At 46.2% G+C, this 23649-nt stretch overlaps 1 protein-coding gene across 2 annotated transcripts in view; it reads right to left on the bottom strand.

The window, feature by feature from the left end:
* Positions 1-13768, bottom strand: part of SLC2A4 (solute carrier family 2 member 4) — a 36222-nt gene extending 22454 nt beyond the window's left edge. The window contains exon 1 of one of the 2 annotated variants that reach the window (XM_087714290.1): positions 13568-13768. In XM_087714290.1, coding sequence (XP_087570416.1) covers positions 13568-13633 — 66 coding nt within the window. In that variant the 5' untranslated portion in view covers positions 13634-13768. Of the gene's footprint in view, positions 1-969; positions 1078-13567 lie in introns of those variants that run through there. The other variant, XM_087714291.1, reaches the window with a different exon arrangement.
* Between the last annotated feature and the right edge of the window lie 9881 nt (positions 13769-23649).

Genomic DNA, 23649 nt, shown 5'->3' with positions numbered 1-23649 from the left:
ATAGATAGATAGATAGATAGATAGATAGATAGATAGATAGATAGATAGATAGATAGATAGATAGATATGAATAGATAATAGATGATAGGTAGCTAGAGATAAATATTGATAGACAGACAGACAGAGATAGATATGAATAGATGATCGGTAGGTAAATATTGATAGATGAATAAGGACAGGTAGAGATAAATATTGATAGACAGAGACAGACAGAGATAGACGAATAGATGATAGGTAGGTAAATATTGAGAGACAGACAGACAGATAGGCAATAGGTAGGCGGATGGACAGACAGACAGACGTTCCCTGTCTCTGGACCATCTCCTCTTCCTCAGATCCAGGGGAAGGGGAGACGGGGGGGGGGGGGGCTGTTCTCATGCCAACCTCTCCTGCCCCTTTTGCCATCCAGGGGTGACGGCAGGTGAGAAAGGGACTCTTCCGCAGGTGTCCCCTCCTCCTGGCTCAGAGCTTCCTGCCTGCCTGGCTGGGTCTAGATTCCACCTGGAGAAATCAGGTGAGAGTGCCAACCGCCCAGGTGTGCCAGGCAGGGAATCTGACCGGGGGGGGGGGGGGAGGAATCCGAATCCGCTCCATTTGCCGGCAAGGCCAAAAGCGGACGAGGACCCCGGGGGTTTGAACGCACAAAGGACCCCTTTTCCTCCCCTCCGTGTGTGTCCTTCCGAAGTTGGGAGAGTTACTCTCTCTCTCTTCTCCCGACTCTTCCCACGCTCCCTTCCTTCCTTCCCCTCCCAAGGTCACCCTCACCTCCCACCGGAGCCCCTCCCGTCCCTAGCATCCCCCAGGCTAGGGACCCCAGACCCAAATCCCCCTCCGTCCACACACACACACACACACAGAGACCCATATCTTCAGCCTGGCACAAAGCCCACCCATTTAACCCACCCACCCACCCCGAAGAGCCCAGCGCCCACATTTTGGGGAGGGGTCCTTCGAAGCAGAAGTACTTACCCTCCTCTTTCTCCCCAGCCCCATCCTCAGCCGGCAAAAAAAAAATATATATAATACCCCTCACTTCTTAGCAACTGGCACAGGGAATTACACAAAAGTAATTTCCGAAGAACACACACCCCGTGCCCGCCCCTTCCCTCCCCTCCCTCCCCCCCCCTTTTCTCTCTAGGGAAGAGTTTACCAGGGAGGAGCCCCAAGCCAGGATAAGGAGTGGGGAGGGGGGGGGAAGGAAGGAAGCCACCAGCAAGAGAGACACAATTGTGTCTGCGTATTGTGGGTCCTCTCCAGTAGGAATCCCCCTCCTCTTATTGCCCCCTTGCCCCCCTGATGTTGGAAGAGACGGGGGGGGGGGTCTCGTGGGGGGGCTACAGGCAGAGGCTGCTTATCTGGAATTTCCATTCATTTATTTACTGTGAAGCCAACGGAAATAAATATTTGGCACAAATATTTATGTGTTGTGTTGCGCAGGGGGGAATTCGGCTTAGTGTGTATGTGAGAGGGGGGAGGCAAAGAGAGAGAGGGGGGTGTATGTGAGAGGGGTGGGAGGTAAAGAGAGAGAGGGGGGGGTATTCTGCAGCCAGTCTCAACTATTGGCCGAAATGTAGCTTGTGTGTCTATGGGTAGAATATCAGACTTGGAAGGGACCTTCGAGGCTGTCTAGACCAACCCCCTGCTCCAACCCTACAACCACTTCAGAGAAACCGTTGTCTTCTTAAAAAACTTCCAGTGTTGGAGCCTCCACAACTTCTGGAGTTGTTCCACTGATGACACATTGTGCGTTTGTGTATTTATTTATTTTATTTTTTTTAGGTTTTCTGAAACAGAAAAATACATCGACTTGCGTCAATGTTTGTGTAGTTTTGTGCAAACTGGGGGGGGGGATTTTCTGCTTCAGGCAGGAAGCCCCCCACATAGGTCAGAAGCTCTTGAGGGCACAGAAATACACACAAACACACACACACAAACTCACAAAACAGCTGGTCTCTGCCTCCTTTGGGGGGGGGGGTTCTGGCTGAAAACAGAAACATTTCTCTCTTGGCATAAATGTAGTTTGTGTGTGTGTGTGTGTTTGTGGGTTTGTGTGTATTTGTGTACTTTTGGGGTATGTCCGTCTCTCTGGCTGATTTGGGGTTTTCCACCTGAAAACAGAAACATTTTACCTCTTTGCATAAATGAAGTTTAGGTTGTTGTTGTTGTTGTGTGTGTGTTTGTGAGTTTGTGGGTATTTGTGTACTTTTGGGCCTGTAAGTCTCTCTGGATGGTTTGGTGTTTTCTGCCTGAAAACAGAAACATTTTACCTCTTTGCATAAATGAAGTTTAGGTTGTGTGTGTGTGTGTGTGTGTGTGTGTGTGTGTGTGTTTGTGAGTTTGTGTGTATTTGTGTATTTTGGGGCCTGTCAGTCTCTCTGGCTGGTTTGAGATTTTTGTTTGCCTGGAAATAGAAACATTTTACCTCTTTGCATAAATGAAGTTTAGGTTGTGTGTGTGTGTGTGTGTGTGTGTGTGTGTGTTTGTGAATTTGTGAGTTTGTGTGTATTTGTGTATTTTGGGGCCTGTCAGTCTCTCTGGCTGGTTTGGGATTTTTGTTTGCCTGGAAATAGAAACATTTTACCTCTTTGCATAAATGAAGTTTAGGTTGTGTTTGTGTGTGTGTGTGTGTGTGTGTGTGTGTGTGTGTGTGTGTGTGTGTGTGTTTGTGTGTATTTGTGTATTTTGGGGCCTGTCAGTCTCTCTGGCTGGTTTGGAGATTTTTGTTTGCCTGGAAATAGAAACATTTTACCTCTTTGCATAAATGAAGTTTAGGTTGTTGGTGTGTCTGTGTGTGTGTGTGTGTTTGTGTGTATCTGTGTATTTTTGTGCTGTCAAGAGCCTCAGGCATCTGTGGGGCTTCCTGCCTGAAGCAGAAAATCCCCCCCATTTGCATTCAGTCTCTGTGTGGGTGTGAGTGTGATGGTGCCTATATGGGCCTGGGTCTTCTCTATTGCTAAGTTTGAAGCAGGAAATTCCCTTTCTTTCTTTCTTTCTTTCTTTCTTTCTTTCTTTCTTTCTTTCTTTCTTTCTTTCTTTCTTTCTTTCTTTCTTTCTTTCTTTCTTTCTTTCTTTCCCTGTGGCATTTCTGCCTGCCTCTACATTCCTGGGGACAGTTTAAAGAGTTTTAAAGATGGACAGAGACACCCCCTCCCCAAAAATGGGGCGGGGGTGGGGGTGTTTGAGTGCCCCCCCCCTTAAGGAAACTTAAAGAAATATAATAGAAAAAAGGGGCATCCAAAATACACCTCTACAATTTTGATTTTTCCCCTATTTTTCTCTTTCGGAAGGATTGTCCTCGCCGCCCCCCAACCCAGGCGTGGGAACTTGGAAGGGGTGAGGATTTGGGGAAGGGGGTGTTGAGGGGGGGGTGGGAGTCTCCTTCGCCCTTCCCCAAATGGAGCCCTCCCCGCGTGTCGCCTCTTCTTCGGGGGGGGGGGATTTCCAGCACCGAGAAGTCCATATTTGGGGATAAATGGAAAAATCAGGAAGTGCCTGGGAAATGTTAGCGGGAAGAATTTAATCTGGAGGGGAGGAGGGAGGGGATTGTAGGAGGGGGGGGAGTGAGCCCCCCTTAATGACCGCCGTAGGGAAGGAGACGGGGCTGATCCGAGGCCCCCCTGGGAGCCTGGGGAAAGCAGGCCCGTCGGCATCTGAGCCTGTGCAAATTGAGGACTAGCAACGTGGCCAATTTGAGGACGGTCCAGCCCATCGGCCACCTCCTTGAGGACTGGCAGCTTGGACGATCCGTACAGGGGACTGGTGCTGAAAAGTTGGCAGGAAAACCTTTTTTCTTTCTCATTGCTGGGGGGGGGGTCTGTTTCTACCCCCCCCCAACAAAAGGACCATTCTCAACCCCCTTTGCAGGCGGCTTTCTTAGCGACAACCCAGTCCTCAACATACGACCGCAGTTGAGCCCAAAATTTTTGCCGCTAAGTGAGCCACTTGCTAAGCGAGTTTTGCTCCATCGCACAAACTTTTGTGGCTTCTGTGGTTAATCGTTGTCATTGCCGCTGTTAAGCGAGTCCCGCGGTTGTTAAGTGAATCGGGCTTCCTCACGGACCGCCCGAAGGTCGCAAAAGTGATCCCTGGGATGCTACGACCGTCGTAATTTTGAGGTCGGTGGCCGGGTGCCTGAATTCAGCTTGCGCCAGGATGCTCCGATGGTCGTAAGTGTGAGAAAGGATCCTAATTAATTAACTTCCCATTGTAAACATGCAGGAATAGAAGAAGGGGGGGGTTCTTGAGCGCCCCCCCCCAGTTAAACCCCCTTTTCCTCCCTGTTTGGGGGAGGGGGGGTTTAAAGATGCAGGTAGTCCTCGACTTACGACCACGGGAGACATCTGTTCCCTGAGTTTTGTCCCCGTTTTTAACGAGGCGGCTGGCCAAGGTCGTTAAGCGAATCACTGCAGCTGTTCAAATGGGAGCACGGTTGTTAAGTGAGCCCGGTGTCCCCGCTGACTTTGCGTCACAAAAGGGGATCAGGGGACACACACCACACCTGGCGCGACCGTCGTAAATATGAGTCGGTTGCCCGGCATATGAATTTTTCACAGTTACGCCAGCGCGGTCGTAAGTGTGAAAAATGCTTTCCCGCCCCCAGGGATGAGGGCTGCCTGTGTTCCCGGGGGAGGGAGCCCAGCCTGCGTCTCCAGGCATCTCCTTCCGCCAGAGGCCGTGTGCTGCACGCGGGGTTGGGGGGGGCACCTATTCCGGGCATACGTGCCCATCAAGGCATCCATGCGTGTGTCATGCGTGCGTCGTAAAACCAACGAGCAATTCAGCGGAAAAAGGAAAAAAAACTTTTAAAGTGGAAAAAGGGAGCGGCCAGCAGGGTGGTTACGAAAAAGGGAACCGTTGGGCAGGATCAGGAAAAGAAATATATATATATATAAGAAAGGGAGGAAGGAAGGAAAGAATGGGAGGAAGGAAGGAAGAAAGGAGAGAAAGAAGGAAGGAGGGAAAAAAGGAAAGAAGGATGGAAGGAAGGAAGGAAAGGAAAGAAAGAAAGAATGAATGAATGAATGAATGTAGGGAGGGAGGGAGTGAAGAGGAAGAAAGGAAAAAAAGAGGGAAGGGAAGAAGGAAGGAAAGAAAGAAGGAAAGAGGAATGGAAGGAAGGAAGGATAGAAAGAAAGAATGTAGGGAGGGAATAAGGAAGAGGAAGAAAGGAAAGAAAGAGGGAAGGGAAGAAGGAAGGAAAGAAAGAAGGAAAGAGGAATGGAAGGAAGGAAGGATAGAAAGAAAGAATGGAGGGAGGGAGTAAGGAAGAGGAAGGAAAGAAAGAGGGAAGGGAAGAAGGAAGGAAAGAAAGAAGGAAAGAGGAATGGAAGGAAGGATAGAAAGAAAGAATGGAGGGAGGGAGGGAGTAAGGAAGAGAAAGAAAGGAAGGAAAGAGGGAAGGGAAGAAGGAAAGAAAGGAAAGAAAGAAGGAAAGAAAGGGAAGAAGGAGAACAGGAAGAAAGAAAGGAAGAAGGAAGAAAGGAAATGAAGGAAAGGACGGGATGAAGAAAGGAAGGAAGGAAGGAAAGAAGGAAAGGAAAGAAAGAATGTAGGGAGGGAGTAAGGAAGAGGAAGAAAGGAAAGAAAGAGGGAAGAGAAAGAAGGAAAGAAAGAAAAAAGGAAAATGGAAGGAAGGAAGAAGGAAAGGAGGAAGAAAGGAAAGAAAGAAGGAAAGAGGAATGGAAGGAAGGATAGAAAGAAAGAATGGAAGGAGGGAGTAAGGAAGAGGAAGAAAGGAAGGAAAGAGGGAAGGGAAGAAGGAAAGAAAGGAAAGAAGGAAAGAAAAAGAAAGGAAGGAAAGAAAGAAGGAAGGAGGGAGGAAGGAAAGAAAGATGGAAAGAAAGAAGGAGGGTGGAAGGAAGGGAGGGAAGAAGGAGGGCAGGAAGAAAAGAAAGAAAGAAAGAAAGAAAGAAAGAAAGAAAGAAAGAAAGGATTATATGTTGTCCTCAGTTTACAACCAAGTGTTCAAAATTTAGGTAGCTAAGTGCGAAATTCGTTAAGGGCGTTTCGCCCAAATTTTTACAACTTTGCTCTCCACGGTCACTAAGCGAGGACCGCCTGCAGGGCTCGTCCCCACTTTACGACCGGTGGACTTCAACTCCCAGAATTCCTGAGCCAGCTGCAGTCGCAGCTGGCTCAGGCATTCTGGGAGTTGAAGTCCACCGGGTCGTAAAGTGGCTGTATTCTAGCACCTTTATTATCCATCTGGTGAAGGCCAGGGCGGTGGGTGGGGGTGGGGGGAGAAGGAGGCTCTCTGCGCATGCTCAGAGGGACATTGTCTGTTTGTGAGTCATTGTGCATCTTTGCCTATTTTAGGCAATGTGTGAGCTGGCCTTTGGACGTCCCTCCCCAGAGCGTGCTGGGGCAGAGAGAGAGAGAGACGGCAGAGACGGGAAAACTAGTTTCTTCCACCCCAAAGAATGTTTGTTTCTGCTGGATAGCAACCACAACACACACGCACACAGACACACAAAGACACAAACACAGCCGGGCAGCAGACGCACCAACACACGGCTTCGCTTCGCACACGGCCTGCAAGGCACCCTTGAGCCTCTTTGAAGGTCATTCAAGGCCGTGGGAGGACTCCCTGTGTCTGTTTGTGTGTGTGTCTGTTTGTGTGTGTGTTTGTGTGTGTGTGTTTGTGTGTGTGCGCCGTTTGTCGTGCTTGGATAAACACAGCAGCCCCATCCAGAAGAAACCTGAAACTTTCAGGTCTCAGGCAGGGAGGGAGGAAGGAAGGAAGAGGGAGGTTGAAAAAAAGAAAGAAAAAAGGAGAGAAGAAAGGAGGGAAAGAGGGGAAGGAAGGAGAAGAAAAATGAAGGAAAAGGGAGGTTAAAAAAAGAAAGAAAATGTATGAGAGAAGAAAGGAAGGAAGGAGCAGGGAAGGAGGGAGGAAGGAAAAGGAAGGTTGAAAAAAGAAAGAAGAAAGGGGAGAAGAAAGGAGGGAGAGAGGGGAAGGAAGGAGAAAAAAATGAAGGAAAAGTTAAAAAGGAAAGAAAATGTATGAGAGAAGAAAGGAAGGAAGGAGAAGGGAAGGAGGGAGGAAGGAAAAGGAAGGTTGAAAAAAGAAAGAAAGAAGGAGAGAAGAAAGGAGGGAGGGAGGGGAAGGAAGGAGAAGAAAAATGAAGGAAAAGGGAGGTTAAAAAAAGAAAGAAAATGTATGAGAGAAGAAAGGAAGGAAGGAAGGAGAAGGGAAGGAGGAAGGAGGAGAGAGAGGGAGGAAGGAAGGAAAAGGAAGGTTGAAAAAAGAAAGAAAGAAGGAGAGAAGAAAGGAGGGAGGGAGGGGAAGGAAGGAGAAGAAAAATGAAGGAAAAAGGAGGTTAAAAAAAGAAAGAAAATGTATGAGAGAAGAAAGGAAGGAAGGAGAAGGGAAGGAGGGAGGAAGGAAAAGGAAGGTTGAAAAAAGAAAGAAAAAAGGAGAGAAGAAAGGAGGGAGGGAGGGGAAGGAAGGAGAAAAAAATGAAGGAAAAGTTAAAAAGGAAAGAAAATGTATGAGAGAAGAAAGGAAGGAAGGAGAAGGGAAGGAGGGAGGAAGGAAAAGGAAGGTTGAAAAAAGAAAGAAAGAAGGAGAGAAGAAAGGAGGGAGGGAGGGGAAGGAAGGAGAAGAAAAATGAAGGAAAAAGGGAGGTTTAAAAAAAGAAAGAAAATGTATGAGAGAAGAAAGGAAGGAAGGAAGGAGAAGGGAAGGAGGAAGGAGGAGAGAGAGGGAGGAAGGAAGGAAAAGGAAGGTTGAAAAAAAGAAAGAAGAAAGGAGAGAAGAAAGGAGGGAGGGAGGGGAAGGAAGGAAGAAGAAAAATGAAGGAAAAGGGAGGTTAAAAAAAGAAAGAAAATGTATGAGAGAAGAAAGGAAGGAAGGAAGGAGAAGGGAAGGAGGAAGGAGGAAGAGAGAGGGAGGGAGGAAGGAAAAGGAAGGTTGAAAAAAGAAAGAAAGAAGGAGAGAAGAAAGGAGGGAGGGAGGGGAAGGAAGGAGAAGAAAAATGAAGGAAAAGGGAGGTTAAAAAAAGAAGAAAATGTATGAGAGAAGAAAGAAAGGAAGGAAGGAGAAGGGAAGGAGGAAGGAGGAGAGAGAGGGAGGGAGGAAGGAAAAGGAAGGTTGAAAAAGAAAGAAAGAAGGAGAGAAGAAAGGAGGGAGGGAGGGGAAGGAAGGAGAAGAAAAATGAAGGAAAAAGGAGGTTAAAAAAAGAAAGAAATGTATGAGAGAAGAAAGAAAGGAAGGAGAAGGGAAGGAGGAAGGGAGAGAGGGAGAAAGGAAGGAAAGGGGTAGCTGAAAGTAGAAAGAAAAAGTGACAGAAGAAAGGAGGGAGGGAGAGAGGGAGGGAGGGGAGGAGGAAAAAAAGGAAAAGGGAGGTTAAAAAGAAAGAAATGTATGAGAGAAGAAAGGAAGGAAGGAGAAGGAAGAGAGAGAGGGAGGAAGGAAGGAAAAGGAAGGTTGAAAAAAGAAAGAAAAAAGGAGAGAAGAAAGGAGGGAGAGAGGGGAAGGAAGGAGAAGAAAAATGAAGGAAAAAGGAGGTTAAAAAAAGAAAGAAAATGTATGAGAGAAGAAAGGAAGGAAGGAGAAGGGAAGGAGGAAGGAGGAGAGAGAGGGAGGAAGGAAGGAAATGGAAAGCTGAAAGAAGAAAGAAAAGTGACAGAAGAAAGGAGGGGGGAAGGAAGAACAGAGAAGGGAGGGAGGGAAGGAGATTGGAGGGAGAGAGGGAAGGATGAAGAGTGGAGGAAGAAAGGGAGGGTGGGAGGGAAGGGAGAGGGGGAGAAATGAAGTAAAAGGAAGGTTAAAAACAGAAAAAAAATTGAGAGAAGAAAGGAGGGAGGGAGGGAAGGAAGGTGAATGGAGAGAAGGAAGGAATGAAGGGAGAGAGGAGGGGAGGAGAGGGGAGGAAAGGAGGGACGGAGAAAGGAAGTAAAAGGAAGATTGAAAAAAGAAAGAAAAAGTATAAGAAGAAAGGAGGGAGGGAAGGAGGAAGGGAAGTGAAGGAAGGAAGGGAGCGAGGCAGGGAGGAAAAAACGAAGGGAAAGGAAGGTTAAAAAAGAGAGAAAAAGTTTGTGAGAAGAAAGAAAGGAAGGAATGGAGGGAGGGAAGGAAGGAAGAAAATGGAGTGGGAGGGAGGGAGAGAGAGGGAGGGGCAGTGAGTGAGTTAGGAATAAAGGAAAGAAGGAAGGAAGGAAGGAAGGAAGGAAGGAAGGAAGGAAGGAAGGAAGGAAGGAAGGAAGGAAGGAAGGAAGGAAAGAAGGAAGGCAGGAAGGAAGGAAAGGAGGAAGGAATGAAAGAAGGAAGGAAGGAAAGAAGGAAAAAAGGAAGGAGGAAGGAAGAAAGGAAGGAGGAAGGAAGAAAGGAAGGAAAACATGAAGGGCAGAGCAGGGGAGACTTGAAACCCCCAAGAGCCATTTTTAGAAACCGACTTCACTCCAGCCTCAAGGGGACGGGAGTTCGAAGCAGAGCTGGCACACGGGAGGGAAGTCACACGGGGACCCTGCCCCAGGGAAACACACAACACACTTTTACACACACAAACACTCACACGTGTAAGTTGGGGAGAGCGTGGGGGGGGGGGCAGAGATTTTTGTGCAGCCTCATAACACAAAGTCAACACAATGGATTTCTTCCCGTGTGATGCACAAAGAACACACCCACAATCTATGAAAAAGCTGGCCAGCAATGTTGCTTTCATTGGGGACACAATTTACACCCCCTCCAATCAAACCTATCACTTATTTTATATCTATCATCTATCTATCTATCTATCTCTATCTATCTATCTATCTATCTATCTATCTATCTATCTATCTATCTATCTATCTATCATCTATCTATCTATCTATCTATCTATCTATCTATCTATCTATCTATCTATCTATCTATCTATCTATCCAGTATCTATCTATATCTATCTATCTACCTTCTATCTATCTATCTATCTATCTATCTATCTATCTATCTATCTATCTATCTATCTATCTATCTATCTATCTATCTATCCAGTATCTATCTATATCTATCTATCTACCTTCTATCTATCTATCTATCTATCTATCTATCTATCTATCTATCTATCTATCTATCTATCTATCTATCTATCTATCTATCTATCCAGTATCTATCTATATCTATCTATCTACCTTCTATCTATCTATCTATCTATCTATCTATCTATCTATCTATCTATCTATCTATCTATCTATCTATCTATCTATCTATCCAGTATCTATCTATATCTATCTATCTACCTTCTATCTATCTATCTATCTATCTATCTATCTATCTATCTATCTATCTATCTATCTATCTATCTCTTTCTCTCTGTCTATCCATCCATTCATTTATCTATCTATCTACCTATATTTATCCATCCATCCATCCATCTATCTATCTTTCTCTCTGCCATCTATCTATCCATCCATCCACCTACCTACATCTGTCTGTCTGTCTGTCTGTCTGTCTATCTATCTATCTATCTATCTATCTATCTATCTATCTATCTATCTATCTATCTATCTATCTATCGTTCTATCGTTCTATCTATCGTTCTATCTATCATCTATCTATCTATCTATCATCTATCTATCTATCGTTCTATCATCTATCTATCTATCTATCTATCTATCTATCTATCTATCTATCTTCTATCATCTATCTATCTATCTATCTGTCTGTCTATCTATCATTCTATCTATCTATCTATCAATCAATCTATCTATCTATCTATCTATCTATCTATCTATCTATCTATCTATCTATCTATCTATCTATCTATCTATCTATCGTTCTATCTATCATCTATCTATCTATCTATCTATCATCTATCTATCTATCTTCTATCTATCTATCTATCTATCTATCATCTATCTATCTATAACTATCTTTCTCTCTGTCTATCTATCATTCTATCATTCTATCTCTATCTATCTATCTATCTATCTATCTATCTATCTATCTATCTATCTAACTATAACTATCTTTCTGTCTATCAATCATTCTATCTATCTATCATCTATCTATCTATCATCTATCATCTTTCTGTCTGTCTGTCTGTCTGTCTGTCTGTCTATCTATCTATCTATCTATCTATCTATCTATCTATCTATCTATCTATCCATCCATCCATGTCTGTCTGTCTGTCTGTTTGTCTATCTCTCTATCCATTCAACCATCCATCCATCTATTCATCTCTCTCTCCCCCCTCTCTCTGTCTATCTATTTATCCCTCTCTCTCCCCCTCTCTCTGTCTATCTATCCATCCCTCCCTCCCTCCCTCTCTCTCTCTATCTATCCATCCTTCCCCCCCTCTCTCTATCTATCCCTCCCTCCCTCTCTCTCTCTGTCTATCTATCTATCCCTCCCTCTCTCTCTCTCTCTTTCTCCCTCTCTCTCTCTCTCTATCAATTTCTAAACAAGCAAAAATCCCAACATTTCAAAGGAAAGGAAGGAAACGGCTTAAAAATCCCAGCTTTAGAAGCAGATCCGTAAAAGCTAAGAAATTATGGATGTCAACCAGGAAACATTAATAACCTTTGAATTAATCCAATTAATTAAATTAATGAATAACTCAAACTGTTATTAATCTTTAATTGGCTTCCACACCTAACCGCAGATCATTTGCAGCTCCCGATAGTCCTCAACTTACGTTTCGTGACCATTCAAATTTGCAACGTCTCTGAGAAAAATGAGCATTTTTCACACTTACGACCTGTCGCCGAATCCCTATGGTGAAAATTCGGCCACTTGGCAAATGACTCATATTTACGACGGTGTCAGCGTCCCCGGGGAGAATCTCGTGATCCCCTATGATGACCTTCTGAGCAGTAAAGTCCACGGGGAAACTGGATTCACTTAACAACGGTGTGACTGACTTCACAATTGCACCGATTCACTTAACAACAGTGTGATTGACTTCACAATTGCACCGATTCACTTAACAACAGTGTGATTGACTTCACTATTGCCCCGATTCACTTAACAACGGTGGCAAGAAAAGTCATAAAAATAGGGCAAAACTCACTTAGAAACAGACATTTGGGGCTCCACTGCGGCCGTAAGTCAAAGACTACAGCTTTTTAACAATAACAAGAGTGGGAAGGGACCCTGGAGGTCATGTAGTCTGACCCCCTGCTCTCGCAAGACCCCTACGCTCTTTCTGATTAGTGGCTATCCAAGTCTCCTTCTACTGCTCTTGGACTACAGGTCCCATTATTGTCACTAAGTGTGGCAGTCGTTCAATGAATCCTGCCTGATTTCACCACTTTGGTAGGGGAATTCTGGGAGTTGAAGTCCAAGGTTGAGCCACATTGGTAAGGTAGTCATTTCATAAGGACTGCCCTTGCCCCTCCCCCACTTATGGGGCGAAGCTGAAAATCACGGTGAGAGGTAGTCCTCCACTTATGACCTCAATGGACGCCCCCACCCCATTTATGTTGCTAAGCGAAACATTTTTGTCCCACTTTACGACCTTCCTTGCCACCGTTGCTAAGTGAATCACAGCCATTATGAGCCGGTTGTTAAGCGAACCCAGCTTCCCACTTGCTTGCCCGAAGGTCGCCCAGGGGCACTGCGACCGTCATAATGTGAATCCGTCGCGAAGGGGCGTCTGGATTTGGATCACGTGGCCGCAGGGCTGCTGCGACAGTTGTTAAGTGTGAAAAAACAGTCCAGGGTCACTTTTCCCCCGCGCCGTTCGAACCTTCAATGGTCACTAAGCGAACCGTCATAAGTCGAGGACTGGCCTATGTGGTCTTTCTGTAGGGAAAATGCTCCTTGGTGGGGCACCCCCAACAAGAATGACCACGCAACGGCCCCATAAACGGATAAAAACGCCCTCTTTAACACATGCCTGAACTCCATGAGGTCTAGAATCATGCCGTTTCGGATTTATCGATCCGGAGCAAAACCAGATTCAACGCCTCCCTTCCCTTGACCCCCCCAGGCTCCCTCCTCACAACCTGCTCAGCTGTCCATCTTTCAAGAAGAGACGGGGGCTGCCCTCTGTCGAAAATGGTGTAGGCCGTCGGGGTTGGGCTAGATGACCTACAGGGTCCCTTCCACCTCTTGTTAATCTGTATCTGGGTGAAATCAACTCCCTGACAGCCCATCAACCTCAGAGGAGGAAAAGGAGGAACTGGGAGGACTCTAAAACATGCCAGGGCCCGATTTCTAGCGGGGGGGGGGGGGGGGGAAGACATGTCCCGGCCAATTTTTAATTTGATTTTTCTCACATGCCAAAGTCATGCTGACATGCGAATTTGACAGCTGACATGGGAAACATTTGAGATGTGGGGTGGGGGGTGGGGGGGAGGAGTCCGGCAAAGCCCTTTGCACGTGCTCAGGGGCACCGAGAACCAGCTGCAGCCCCCCTCCCCGCCCCCGCAGAAGGCACGGGGGGGGGGGGAGAAACGAAGTAAGCCCCTATTACCGGAGCCATTTGCAAGAGAGCGCCCGCGGGCGCCGGCATCGCTCCGAGCGCTCCCTTCGCCCGGAGAAAATAGGGGAGGGGGGCTTTTTGGAAAGGTAGATGACGCCCCCGACCTGGTGGTCTTCCTATCACCCCCCCCCCGTCCCACCTCCCCACCCCCAAATCACCTTCATCGCCTCCTCCTCCTCCTCCTCTTCCTCTTCCTTTCGGATCTGCTGGAAGCCGGCTGGCATCTTTTGAGGCTGGGGTCGCCTGCGGTCGCGGGCGTCCGAGTTTTAAGTCCCAAGGCTGGGGGGGGGGCTGCGACTGCTGCCCGCGAGGCCAAGAAGCGCTTGGAAAGCAGCGAGCGGGGAGTCCCGCTACCCGGCCGGCCAGTCCCGGGCTCCGGCCAAGGCTGGCCAGGGCACCCTGATGCCCCCGCCCTCGGGCGCTCATTGGTCCCGCCCCCCCTGGGAGGAAGGGCAGAGCTTGGACTTGGGGGGGGGCGAGGGACGCGGGGGGGGGGCGAGAGACCCCTACTCTTTCGGCTTTCCTGGAGCGATCGATCCTAAGCCATAAGGAAGATAATAATGACGGGTATTGCTGTCCGATCCGCGATCTGCACCTGAAGCTTCCCCCCCCCACACTCACAACAACCCGGCCAGGTAGGACAGGTTTCCACGTGGATCGGGCTGCGGGGAGGGGAAGGATAAGTACGGAATATCGACTTCCAGGAGAGGGATGGGAGAAAGAGAGAGAGATGATAGATAGGTAGATGGTAGGTAGATAGGTACTGATGGATGGAGGGAGATAGGTAGGTAGGTGGGTGGGTGGGTAGATGGATGGATGGATGGATGGATGGATGGATGGATGGATGGATGGATGGATGGATAGAGAGAGAGAGAGAGAGAGAGAGAGAGAGAGAGAGAGAGAGAGAGAGAGAGAGAGATAGCACAGGGAGGGAGGTAAGTAGGTAGATCGGTAGAGAGGAAGGGAAGAATGGATGGATGGATAGAGATACATAGATGATTGATAGATCATCTATCATAGATGGTAGGTAGATAGGTAGAGATGGATGGAGATAGACAGACAGACAGACAGACAGACGATAAGATAGAGAGGTAGAGAGGGAGGTGGATGGATGGATGGATGGATGGTTGGAGATACATAGATGATAGATAGGTAGAGATGGATGGATGGTGATAGATGATAGATAGATAGATAGATAGATAGAGAGATAAATAGAGAGAGAGAGATAGGTACAGATAGATAGATAGAGAGAGAAAGATAGATAGATAGATAGATAGATAGAGATAAATAGAGAGAGATAGATAGGTACAGATAGAGAGATAGAGAGAGAGAAAGAGAGAGAGAGAGAGATAGATAGATGATAGATATAGAGAGAGATAGAGAGATAGATATAGATAGATAGATAGATAGATAGATAGACAGACAGATAGATAGATAGATAGACAGATAGATAGAGATAAATAGAGAGATAGAGATAGGTACAGATAGAGAGAGAGAGAGAGAGAGAGAGAAAGAGAAAGAGAAAGAGAGAGAGATAGATAGATGATAGATAGATAGATAGATAGAGAGAGAGAGAGAGAGAGAGAGATTGCACAGGGAGGGAGGTAAGTAGGTAGATGGTAGAGAGGAAGGGAAGAATGGATGGATGGATGGATGGATGGATGGATGGATGGATAGATGATAGATAGTTGATAGATGGATAGGTAGGTAGGTAGGTAGGTAAGTAGGTAGAAATAGATGATAGAGACAAAGACAGATAAAATAAATCATGTCTAAACTAAATAATAAATAAGAATAACTGAGCAAACAACAGAATAATGAAAGAATAGAGAAGAAGAACGAATAACAAACAATAAAGAACAAACAACTGAAGAAATAAAGAATCAATAAAAGGAAAAGGAATAAGCCGACAACTTTGAACGATGCCTAAACCATCAGAGAGCCAATAATATCAATATTCACTTAATAAACAGTAAACAAATAATAACTTAAAAGTAAGAAACAAAGAAGGAATCAACCCAAAAGAAAGAAAGAACCATAAGAACAATAGATCAAGAAGGAATAAAGGAATCGTGCAGAAAAGAAAGAATAACTCAGAGAACCACGAAGAAGTAAAGGATAAATCCATCAATTAATCAGAGTGATATCGTTGCACTGGTTAAGGTGGCATTGTTGGGGTTTCCCCCCCCCCCAAAATCCCCCTGGCACCTCCTGAGATCAAATCAGGCTTTATTGCTTTATTGTGCCCCCCCCCCATCGAAAGTTCACCCTTCTCCTTCCACATTTCATTTAACACCCCCCTCCCAAATAAAATTAGCCAGGAACAACCAGACGGGGGGGAAAAATCCATTTTAATCCCTTTTCTCTCTCTTGCCCACCCCCAAAATAACCCCTTCCCTTCCCCCTTTGGTCTCCTGCTTGAAGGGGCGGGGTGGACTGGATGACCTCGAAGGTCCCTTCCAACTCTGTCAATCCGTTTCATCTTTTCCTCTTCTCCCCCCCACCCACCCCCTTGAAAACCAGCCTGAGGCCTATGGACTCGCAGGAGGGGGGGGCACTTCAGACCCACCCTCTTGCCCCTAACTGGGGGGGGTCAAGAAGACCTCCAAATAGGCGGACCCCCCCCCCGCTCCTAAAACCCCGTGGGACAGCCTGCCCCCTTCGCACGACAGCTGAAGCCTGATGATTGAGCCCCCCCCCAGGGGGGAGCAGGCAGGCAGGCAGGCAGGGGTGGGAGGGGGGGTGCCACTCTCGCACTGTGGTCACGGGATGGCACAGCTGCCCGCAGGCCGTGGGGAGGGAGGGGAGGGGGTTCAGCGGGGTCTGCGTAACCTGAGCCCCGGGACAGAAACAGAGGAAGGGAGGGGGGGAGGACTGTCTATATCGCTTCTCCTCCTTCAACAGGTCTTGTGTTTGTATGGGTGGGGGGCACTTAGAGAAAGACCCTCCCCCCCATGCGTGTGCCCTTCAAATCTCCACCCCCCCTGCGCCTTACCCCCTCCCCGGAGAAGCAGCCAACTTCGGGCGCCAAGGCTGGCTCCAAAAATAACCTAATGGCAGAACCAACCGGGGGGGCCCGAGTGCGAGGGTCCTGGCTTTCGCCTAAATTGAGTGGGTGGGGAGCAGGTGCTTAAGGAGGTTGGGGGGGCGCTCATGTGGAAGAAAAGCCCCCCCCCTCCTCACCAACCCCAAATCCTGGCCAGCTTGGACGCCAAATTAGTTTCAGAGAAATAGAGGCGTCTGGCGAGGAGACTCAGAGGTCATCTAGTCCAACCCGCTTTTTGGATCGGTTAAAACGCAGCCTCTGGTGGGATATTTTTCCCTTTAAGGAGTCAAATGGTTCACTTGATAGTTATTTCTCTGGGGCTTTTTGGCTCCACCCACCCCCAATAATCTACAACAGGTAGTCCTCGATTTACGACCATCCGCTTAATGGCCATTTGGAATTACAGTGGCACTGAGAAAAGGGACTTGGGACAATTTTGCACACTTAACGACCATTGCGACATCCCAGCGTGGTTGCGTGATCAAAATTCCGACGCTTGGCTACCGACTCGTATTTATGACGGTCGCAGTGTCCCGGGGGGGGAGGTGTCCCAGGATCCCCTTTTGCGACCTAACCAGCAATGTCAAAGGTGTGGAGGGAAGCAAGATTCATTTAACAACCTGCAGGATTCACTTAACAGCCATGGTGATTCACTTAATGACGGGGGCAAGAAAGGTCGTAAACCGGGACAAAGCTCGCTTCACAACCGTCTCGCTTAGCAATGGACATTTTGGGCTCAGTTCCGGTCGTAAGTCGAGGACTCCATGCACCAAACAATTCTCTTGATATTGGGAGCCTCGGTGGTCTCATTCAGATCATCGCACAAGCAGTCCTCGACTTACGACCAAAATTCAGACCAGCCATCCCAGCGGTCGTGACACGAATCACAACCCCAAGTTCACAATCTTTGTTGCTCGTTAAGCAAAACTGCTGCGGTTGTTATGCGGAGCAGGCGGTCACTAAGTGAAGCCGGCTTCCCCTGGGGAAGGGCGGGGCGTCTGCCACGGTCGTTAAAAAGGCACAATTTGGATCACGTGACGGCCGTAAGTCTGAGGACCGACCGTAAATCGCTTTCCCCGGGGGCGTTGTGACTTCCGACGGTCGCTAAGCGAGAGGTTGTTAACCGAGGACCGCCTGGATTGATTACTCCACACACCCATCCCGGGTTTTACGCGTCTGTTCCCGCCGCTCAAAATAGCCGTGGCCTTTTTAGCCGCTGCGTCCCGCGCCTGGACTCCTGTGGACGGAGGGACCCTCCGCACGTGACCCCCCCCCTCCGCCCCCTTCCTGGCTCTGCCCTTTCGGTTGACTTGGGGGGGGTGGCGGGGTGGGGTGGGGGGAGACACACTTGTGCTCATCTTGGTTCCTTTCGGCCTCGGCTTTAATCCCGCGGAGACTTTTCGGAGTCTCTGGTTTCTCAGCTGTTAGTCATGCCCAACGCCTGCCCGGGGGGCGGGGAGGGGGGGTCACCTGTGGGAGGGGCCGTCCCTCGACCAGGCGCTTGGAGGAAGGGTATTGATTGGTGGGTCTGTCGGTCTGTCTATCCATTCATCTATCTATATTTGTTTATTCATTTATCTGTATTGATATCAATTTTTATCTATCTCTCACCTCTCTCTCTCTATATATATATACTGTATATTTCCCCAAATATCTCTGTCTGTCTGTCTATCTATCTATCTATCTATCTATCTATCCATCCATCCATCCATCCATCCATCCATCCATCCATTCACCTTTCATCTATCAATCTATCATCTATCTATCCATCCATCCACCTGTCATCTATTAATCTATCTATCAGTTTATCTATCTATCTGTCTATCTATCTATATCTATCTATCCATCCATCCATTCACCTGTCTTCTATCAATCAATCAATCAATCTATCCATCCATCCATCCATTCACCTGTCATCTATTAATCTATCATCTATCTATCTACCTATCTATCCATCCATCCATCCATCCATCCATCCATCCACCTGTCATCTATCAATCTATCATCTATCTATCCATACACCCACCTGTCTTCTATCAATCAATCAATCTGTCTATCCATCCATCCATTCACCTGGCATCTATTAATCTATCTATCTGTCTATCTATTTATCCATCCATCCATTCACCTGTCATCTATCAATCTATCATCTATCTATCCATCCATCCACCTGTCTTTTATCAATCAATCAATCTGTCTATCCATCCATCCATTCACCTGGCATCTATCAATCTATCTATCTATCCATCCATCCACCTGTCATCTATTAATCTATCAGTTTATCTATCTATCCATCCATTCACCACGTCTATTAATCTATCTATCTATCTATCTATCTATCTATCTATCTATCTATCTATCTATCTATCTATCTATCTATCTATCTATCTATCTATCTATCTATCATCTATCTCTATATCTGTCTGTGTCTGTCTGTCTGTCTGTCTATCTATCATCTATCTATCTATCTATCTATCTATCTATCTATCTATCTATCTAACTAACTATCTAACTATCTATCTATCTATCTATCTATCCATCCATCCATCCATCTGCCATCTATTTATCTATCTATCTATCTATCTATCCATCCATCCATCCATCCATCCATCCATCCATCCATCCATCCTTCATCTATCTATCATCTATGTCTGTCTGTCTGTCTGTCTGTCTGTCTGTCTGCCTGCCTACCTACCTACCTACCTAATCTATTGTCTAGCTATCATTATTTATTATCCAACTATCATCATTGTCTGTCTGTGTGTCTGTCTGTCTCTGTCTCTCTTCTATCTCTCACCCATCCATCCAGCCTCCATTCATTGTATGTCTCTCTCTCTCTCTCTCTCTCTCTCTCTCTCTCTCTCTCTCTCTCCATCTGTTAGATTTTTATTCCGCCGTTATTATTGTTTAAGTAACTGCTGAACATCCCTAATGCTCCTTATCCCTCCTATTTTCCCTACAACAACCCTGTGAGGTAGATCGGTCTGAGGGAGGAGGGCTGGCCCAAAGCCACCCAGCTGACCTTCGTGCCTAAGGCGGGACTAGAACTCACCAACACCTGGTGATTGGCCCAAAGTCACCCACCCGGCTTTCTTGCCAAGGGTGGAACTAGAACTCATCGTCTCCTTGGCGCGAAGGAGTCACCGCCTGGCTTTCACGCCTACGGCAGGACTAGAATTCACCCGCTCCTGACTTTCTAGCCCTTGCTGAATCTAGATAAGGAACCCAACTAAACTATAGATCGGTGCGCCTAGAGCCTCCTGGGCAGGAGTAGTTTATCTTCACACTTCTTGGCTCAGGAAATCAAAATAAATCCCCATTTCCCCCCCCCCTCCTCCTATAGGGGTGAGGACAAGTGTGCTTAAAAGATGCCATCTTTCTAGCCAAAAAAACCCCCGCCGATTGGCAGATGCGCCACGCGGACGCCCGCCAGTCTTCCCGGAATCCCGAGTGCGAAAGATTCCATCGTGCCAGCGCACGAAACACGATCTTGAGCACATGGAGCCGAGCGCCGTATTTTTAGATATAGACACATCCAGCAAATGTCAAACCTTCGGCTGCCGGATTAAAGGAGTAGGGACTGCGGGAAATCCAGGCAGCCCACCCCCCCTGCCCCCAATTTGGCTATTCACCTGAGGAACACCACAGCCAGGTGAGGGGAGGGGGGCTCCACTCTCCTGGGGCAACTCCCCCCCGGTTTTGGACAGCGTGGGTAATCCTCGATTTACCACCGCAACGGAGCCGCAAAGTTTCTGTGGCTAAGCGAAAGAGTGGTTAAGTGAGTTTGACGACCTTTCTTGCCACCGTCGCTAAGCGGATCGCCGCAGGTGTTAAGGCAGTCACACGGTCGTTAAGCACATCTGGCTTCCCCATGGGTTTCACATTTTCGTACCGCCGGTTTAGCCCACGTCCGCCCGCTCGTTTTGCCCAACCGGTTCGAGCAAACCGGTACGAACCGGCTGAATTTCCCCCACTGGATTTGGCTTGTCCGAAGGGGATCGCGTCACCCTGGGACTCTGTGACCGTCGTAAATACGAGTCCGTTGCCAAGCGTCTGGATTTCGATCCTGTGACCCAGGGGAGGGGGGACACCCTGCCACTGAGGTCACTATTGTTCCGTGGCCTTGGAATGGTCACTAAATGAATAAATAAAAACGAACAAATGCGGTTCAACTCCTCGATCGCATTTTATTACGGATAGGGTAACTTTCTTAGTAGAGGGGGGGTACGAGGTGAACGTAATATAACTTGACTTCAGCAAAGTGGGGAAAAAAACAGGGGGATTCTGGGAGTTGAAGTCCACACAACTTAAAACGGCTGAGAAATGTTGGTTAAGCTTCAACCATTCCTTCCTCCCGTTGTCCGGAAAATTTAGCAATTACCAAGTCCCGTACGGGAGTTTGCTACCAATAATTTACTGTAGACGTTGAAATAGCAGAATAAGAGAGTTGGAAGGGACCTTGGAGGCCTTCTAGTCCAGCCCCCTGCTCAATTTGCTATAAAAATCGAAATTTGCTATCGATGATTTGCTATAATTGAAATAACAGAGCTGGAAGGGACCTTGGAGGTCTTCTAGTCCAGCCCCCTGCTCAATTTGCTATAAAAATCGAAATTTGCTATTGATGATTTGCTATACTTGAAATAACAGAGCTGGAAGGGACCTTGGAGGTCTTCTAGTCCAGCCCCATTGAAATTTTGCTATCAACAATTCGCTATAGACATTGAAATAACAGAATAACAAAGTTGGAAGGGACCTTGGAGGTCTTCTAGTCCACCCCCCCTGCACAATTTGCTATGGAAATTGAAATTCGGTATTAATAATTTGCTACAGACGTTGAAATAGCAGAATAAGAGAGTTGGAAGGGACCTTGGAGGTCTTCTAGTCCAGCCCCCTGCTCAATTTGCTATAAAAATCAAAATTTGCTATCAATGATTTGCTATAATTGAAATAACAGAGCTGGAAGGGACCTTGGAGGTCTTCTAGTCCAGCCCCCTGCTCAATTTGCTATAAAAATCAATAATTTGCTATCAATGATTTGCTATAATTGAAATAACAGAGCTGGAAGGGACCTTGGAGGTCTTCTAGTCTAGCCCCCTGCTCAATTTGCTATAAAAATCAAAAATTGCTATCAATGATTTGTTATCATTGAAATAACAGAGCTGGAAGGGACCTTGGAGGTCTTCTAGTCCAGCCCCCTGCTCAATTTGCTATAAAAATTGAAATTTGCTATCAATGATTTGCTATACTTGAAATAACAGAGCTGGAAGGGACCTTGGAGGTCTTCTAGTCCAGCCCCCTGCTCAATTTGCTATAAAAATTGAAATTTGCTATCAATAATTTGCTATAATTGAAATAACAGAGCTGGAAGGGACCTTGGAGGTCTTCTAGTCCAGCCCCCTGCACAATTTGCTATGGAAATTGAAATTTGGTATTAATAATTTGCTACAGACGTTGAAATAGCAGAATAAGAGAGATGGAAGGGACCTTGGAGGTCTTCTAGTCCAGCCCCCTGCTCAATTTGCTATAAAAATTGAAATTTGCTATCAATGATTTGCTATACTTGAAATAACAGAGCTGGAAGGGACCTTGGAGGTCTTCTAGTCCAGCCCCCTGCTCAATTTGCTATAAAAATCAATAATTTGCTATCAATGATTTGCTATAATTGAAATAACAGAGCTGGAAGGGACCTTGGAGGTCTTCTAGTCCAGCCCCATTGAAATTTGCTATAAAAATCGAAATTTGCTATCAATGATTTGCTATAATTGAAATAACAGAGCTGGAATGGACCTTAGAGGTCTTCTAGTCCAGCCCCCTGCTCAATTTGCTATAAAAATCAAAATTTGCTATCAATGATTTGCTATAATTGAAATAACAGAGCTGGAAGGGACCTTGGAGGTCTTCTAGTCCAGCCCCCTGCTCAATTTGCTATAAAAATCAATAATTTGCTATCAATGATTTGCTATAATTGAAATAACAGAGCTGGAAGGGACCTTGGAGGTCTTCTAGTCTAGCCCCCTGCTCAATTTGCTATAAAAATCAAAAATTGCTATCAATGATTTGTTATCATTGAAATAACAGAGCTGGAAGGGACCTTGGAGGTCTTCTAGTCCAGCCCCCTGCTCAATTTGCTATAAAAATTGAAATTTGCTATCAATAATTTGCTATAATTGAAATAACAGAGCTGGAAGGGACCTTGGAGGTTTTCTAGTCCAGCCCCCTGCTCAATTTGCTATAAAAATCAAAATTTGCTATCAATAATTTGCTATAATTGAAATAACAGAGCTGGAAGGGACCTTGGAGGTCTTCTAGTCCAGCCCCCTGCTCAATTTGCTATAAAAATCAAAATTTGCTATCAATAATTTGCTATAATTGAAATAACAGAGCTGGAAGGGACCTTGGAGGTCTTCTAGTCTAGCCCCCTGCTCAATTTGCTATAAAAATCAAAATTTGCTATCAATAATTTGCTATAATTGAAATAACAGAGCTGGAAGGGACCTTGGAGGTCTTCTAGTCTAGCCCCCTGCTCAATTTGCTATAAAAATCAAAATTTGCTATCAATGATTTGCTATAATTGAAATAACAGAGCTGGAAGGGACCTTGGAGGTCTTCTAGTCTAGCCCCCTGCTCAATTTGCTATAAAAATCGAAATTTGCTATCAATAATTTGCTATAATTGAAATAACAGAGCTGGAAGGGACCTTGGAGGTCTTCTAGTCCAGCCCCCTGCTCAGTTTGCTATGAAAATTGAAATTTGGTATTAATAATTTGTTATAATTGAAATAACAGAGCTGGAAGGAACCTTGGAGGTCTTCTAGTCTAGCCCCCTGCTCAATTTGCTATAAAAATCGAAATTTGCTATCGATGATTTGCTATAATTGAAATAACAGAGCTGGAAGGGACCTTGGAGGTCTTCTAGTCCAGCCCCCTGCTCAATTTGCTATAAAAATCGAAATTTGCTATCAATAATTTGCTATAATTGAAATAACAGAGCTGGAAGGGACCTTGGAGGTCTTCTAGTCCAGCCCCCTGCTCAATTTGCTATAAAAATCAAAATTTGCTATCAATGATTTGCTATAATTGAAATAACAGAATAACAAAGCTGGAAGGGACCTTGGAGGTCTTCTAGTCCAGCCCCCTGCACAATTTGCTATGAAAATTGAAATTTGGTATTAATAATTTGCTACAGACGTTGAAA

Source organism: Thamnophis sirtalis, unplaced genomic scaffold (genome assembly GCF_051295495.1).
Source record: "Thamnophis sirtalis isolate CommonGarterSnake01/CBP01778 unplaced genomic scaffold, rThaSir2_p1.2 scaffold_4, whole genome shotgun sequence".
Lineage (NCBI taxonomy): Eukaryota > Metazoa > Chordata > Lepidosauria > Squamata > Natricidae > Thamnophis > Thamnophis sirtalis.
Note: the sequence above shows the minus strand (reverse complement) of the source record. Positions and strands in the feature narration are given on the sequence as shown.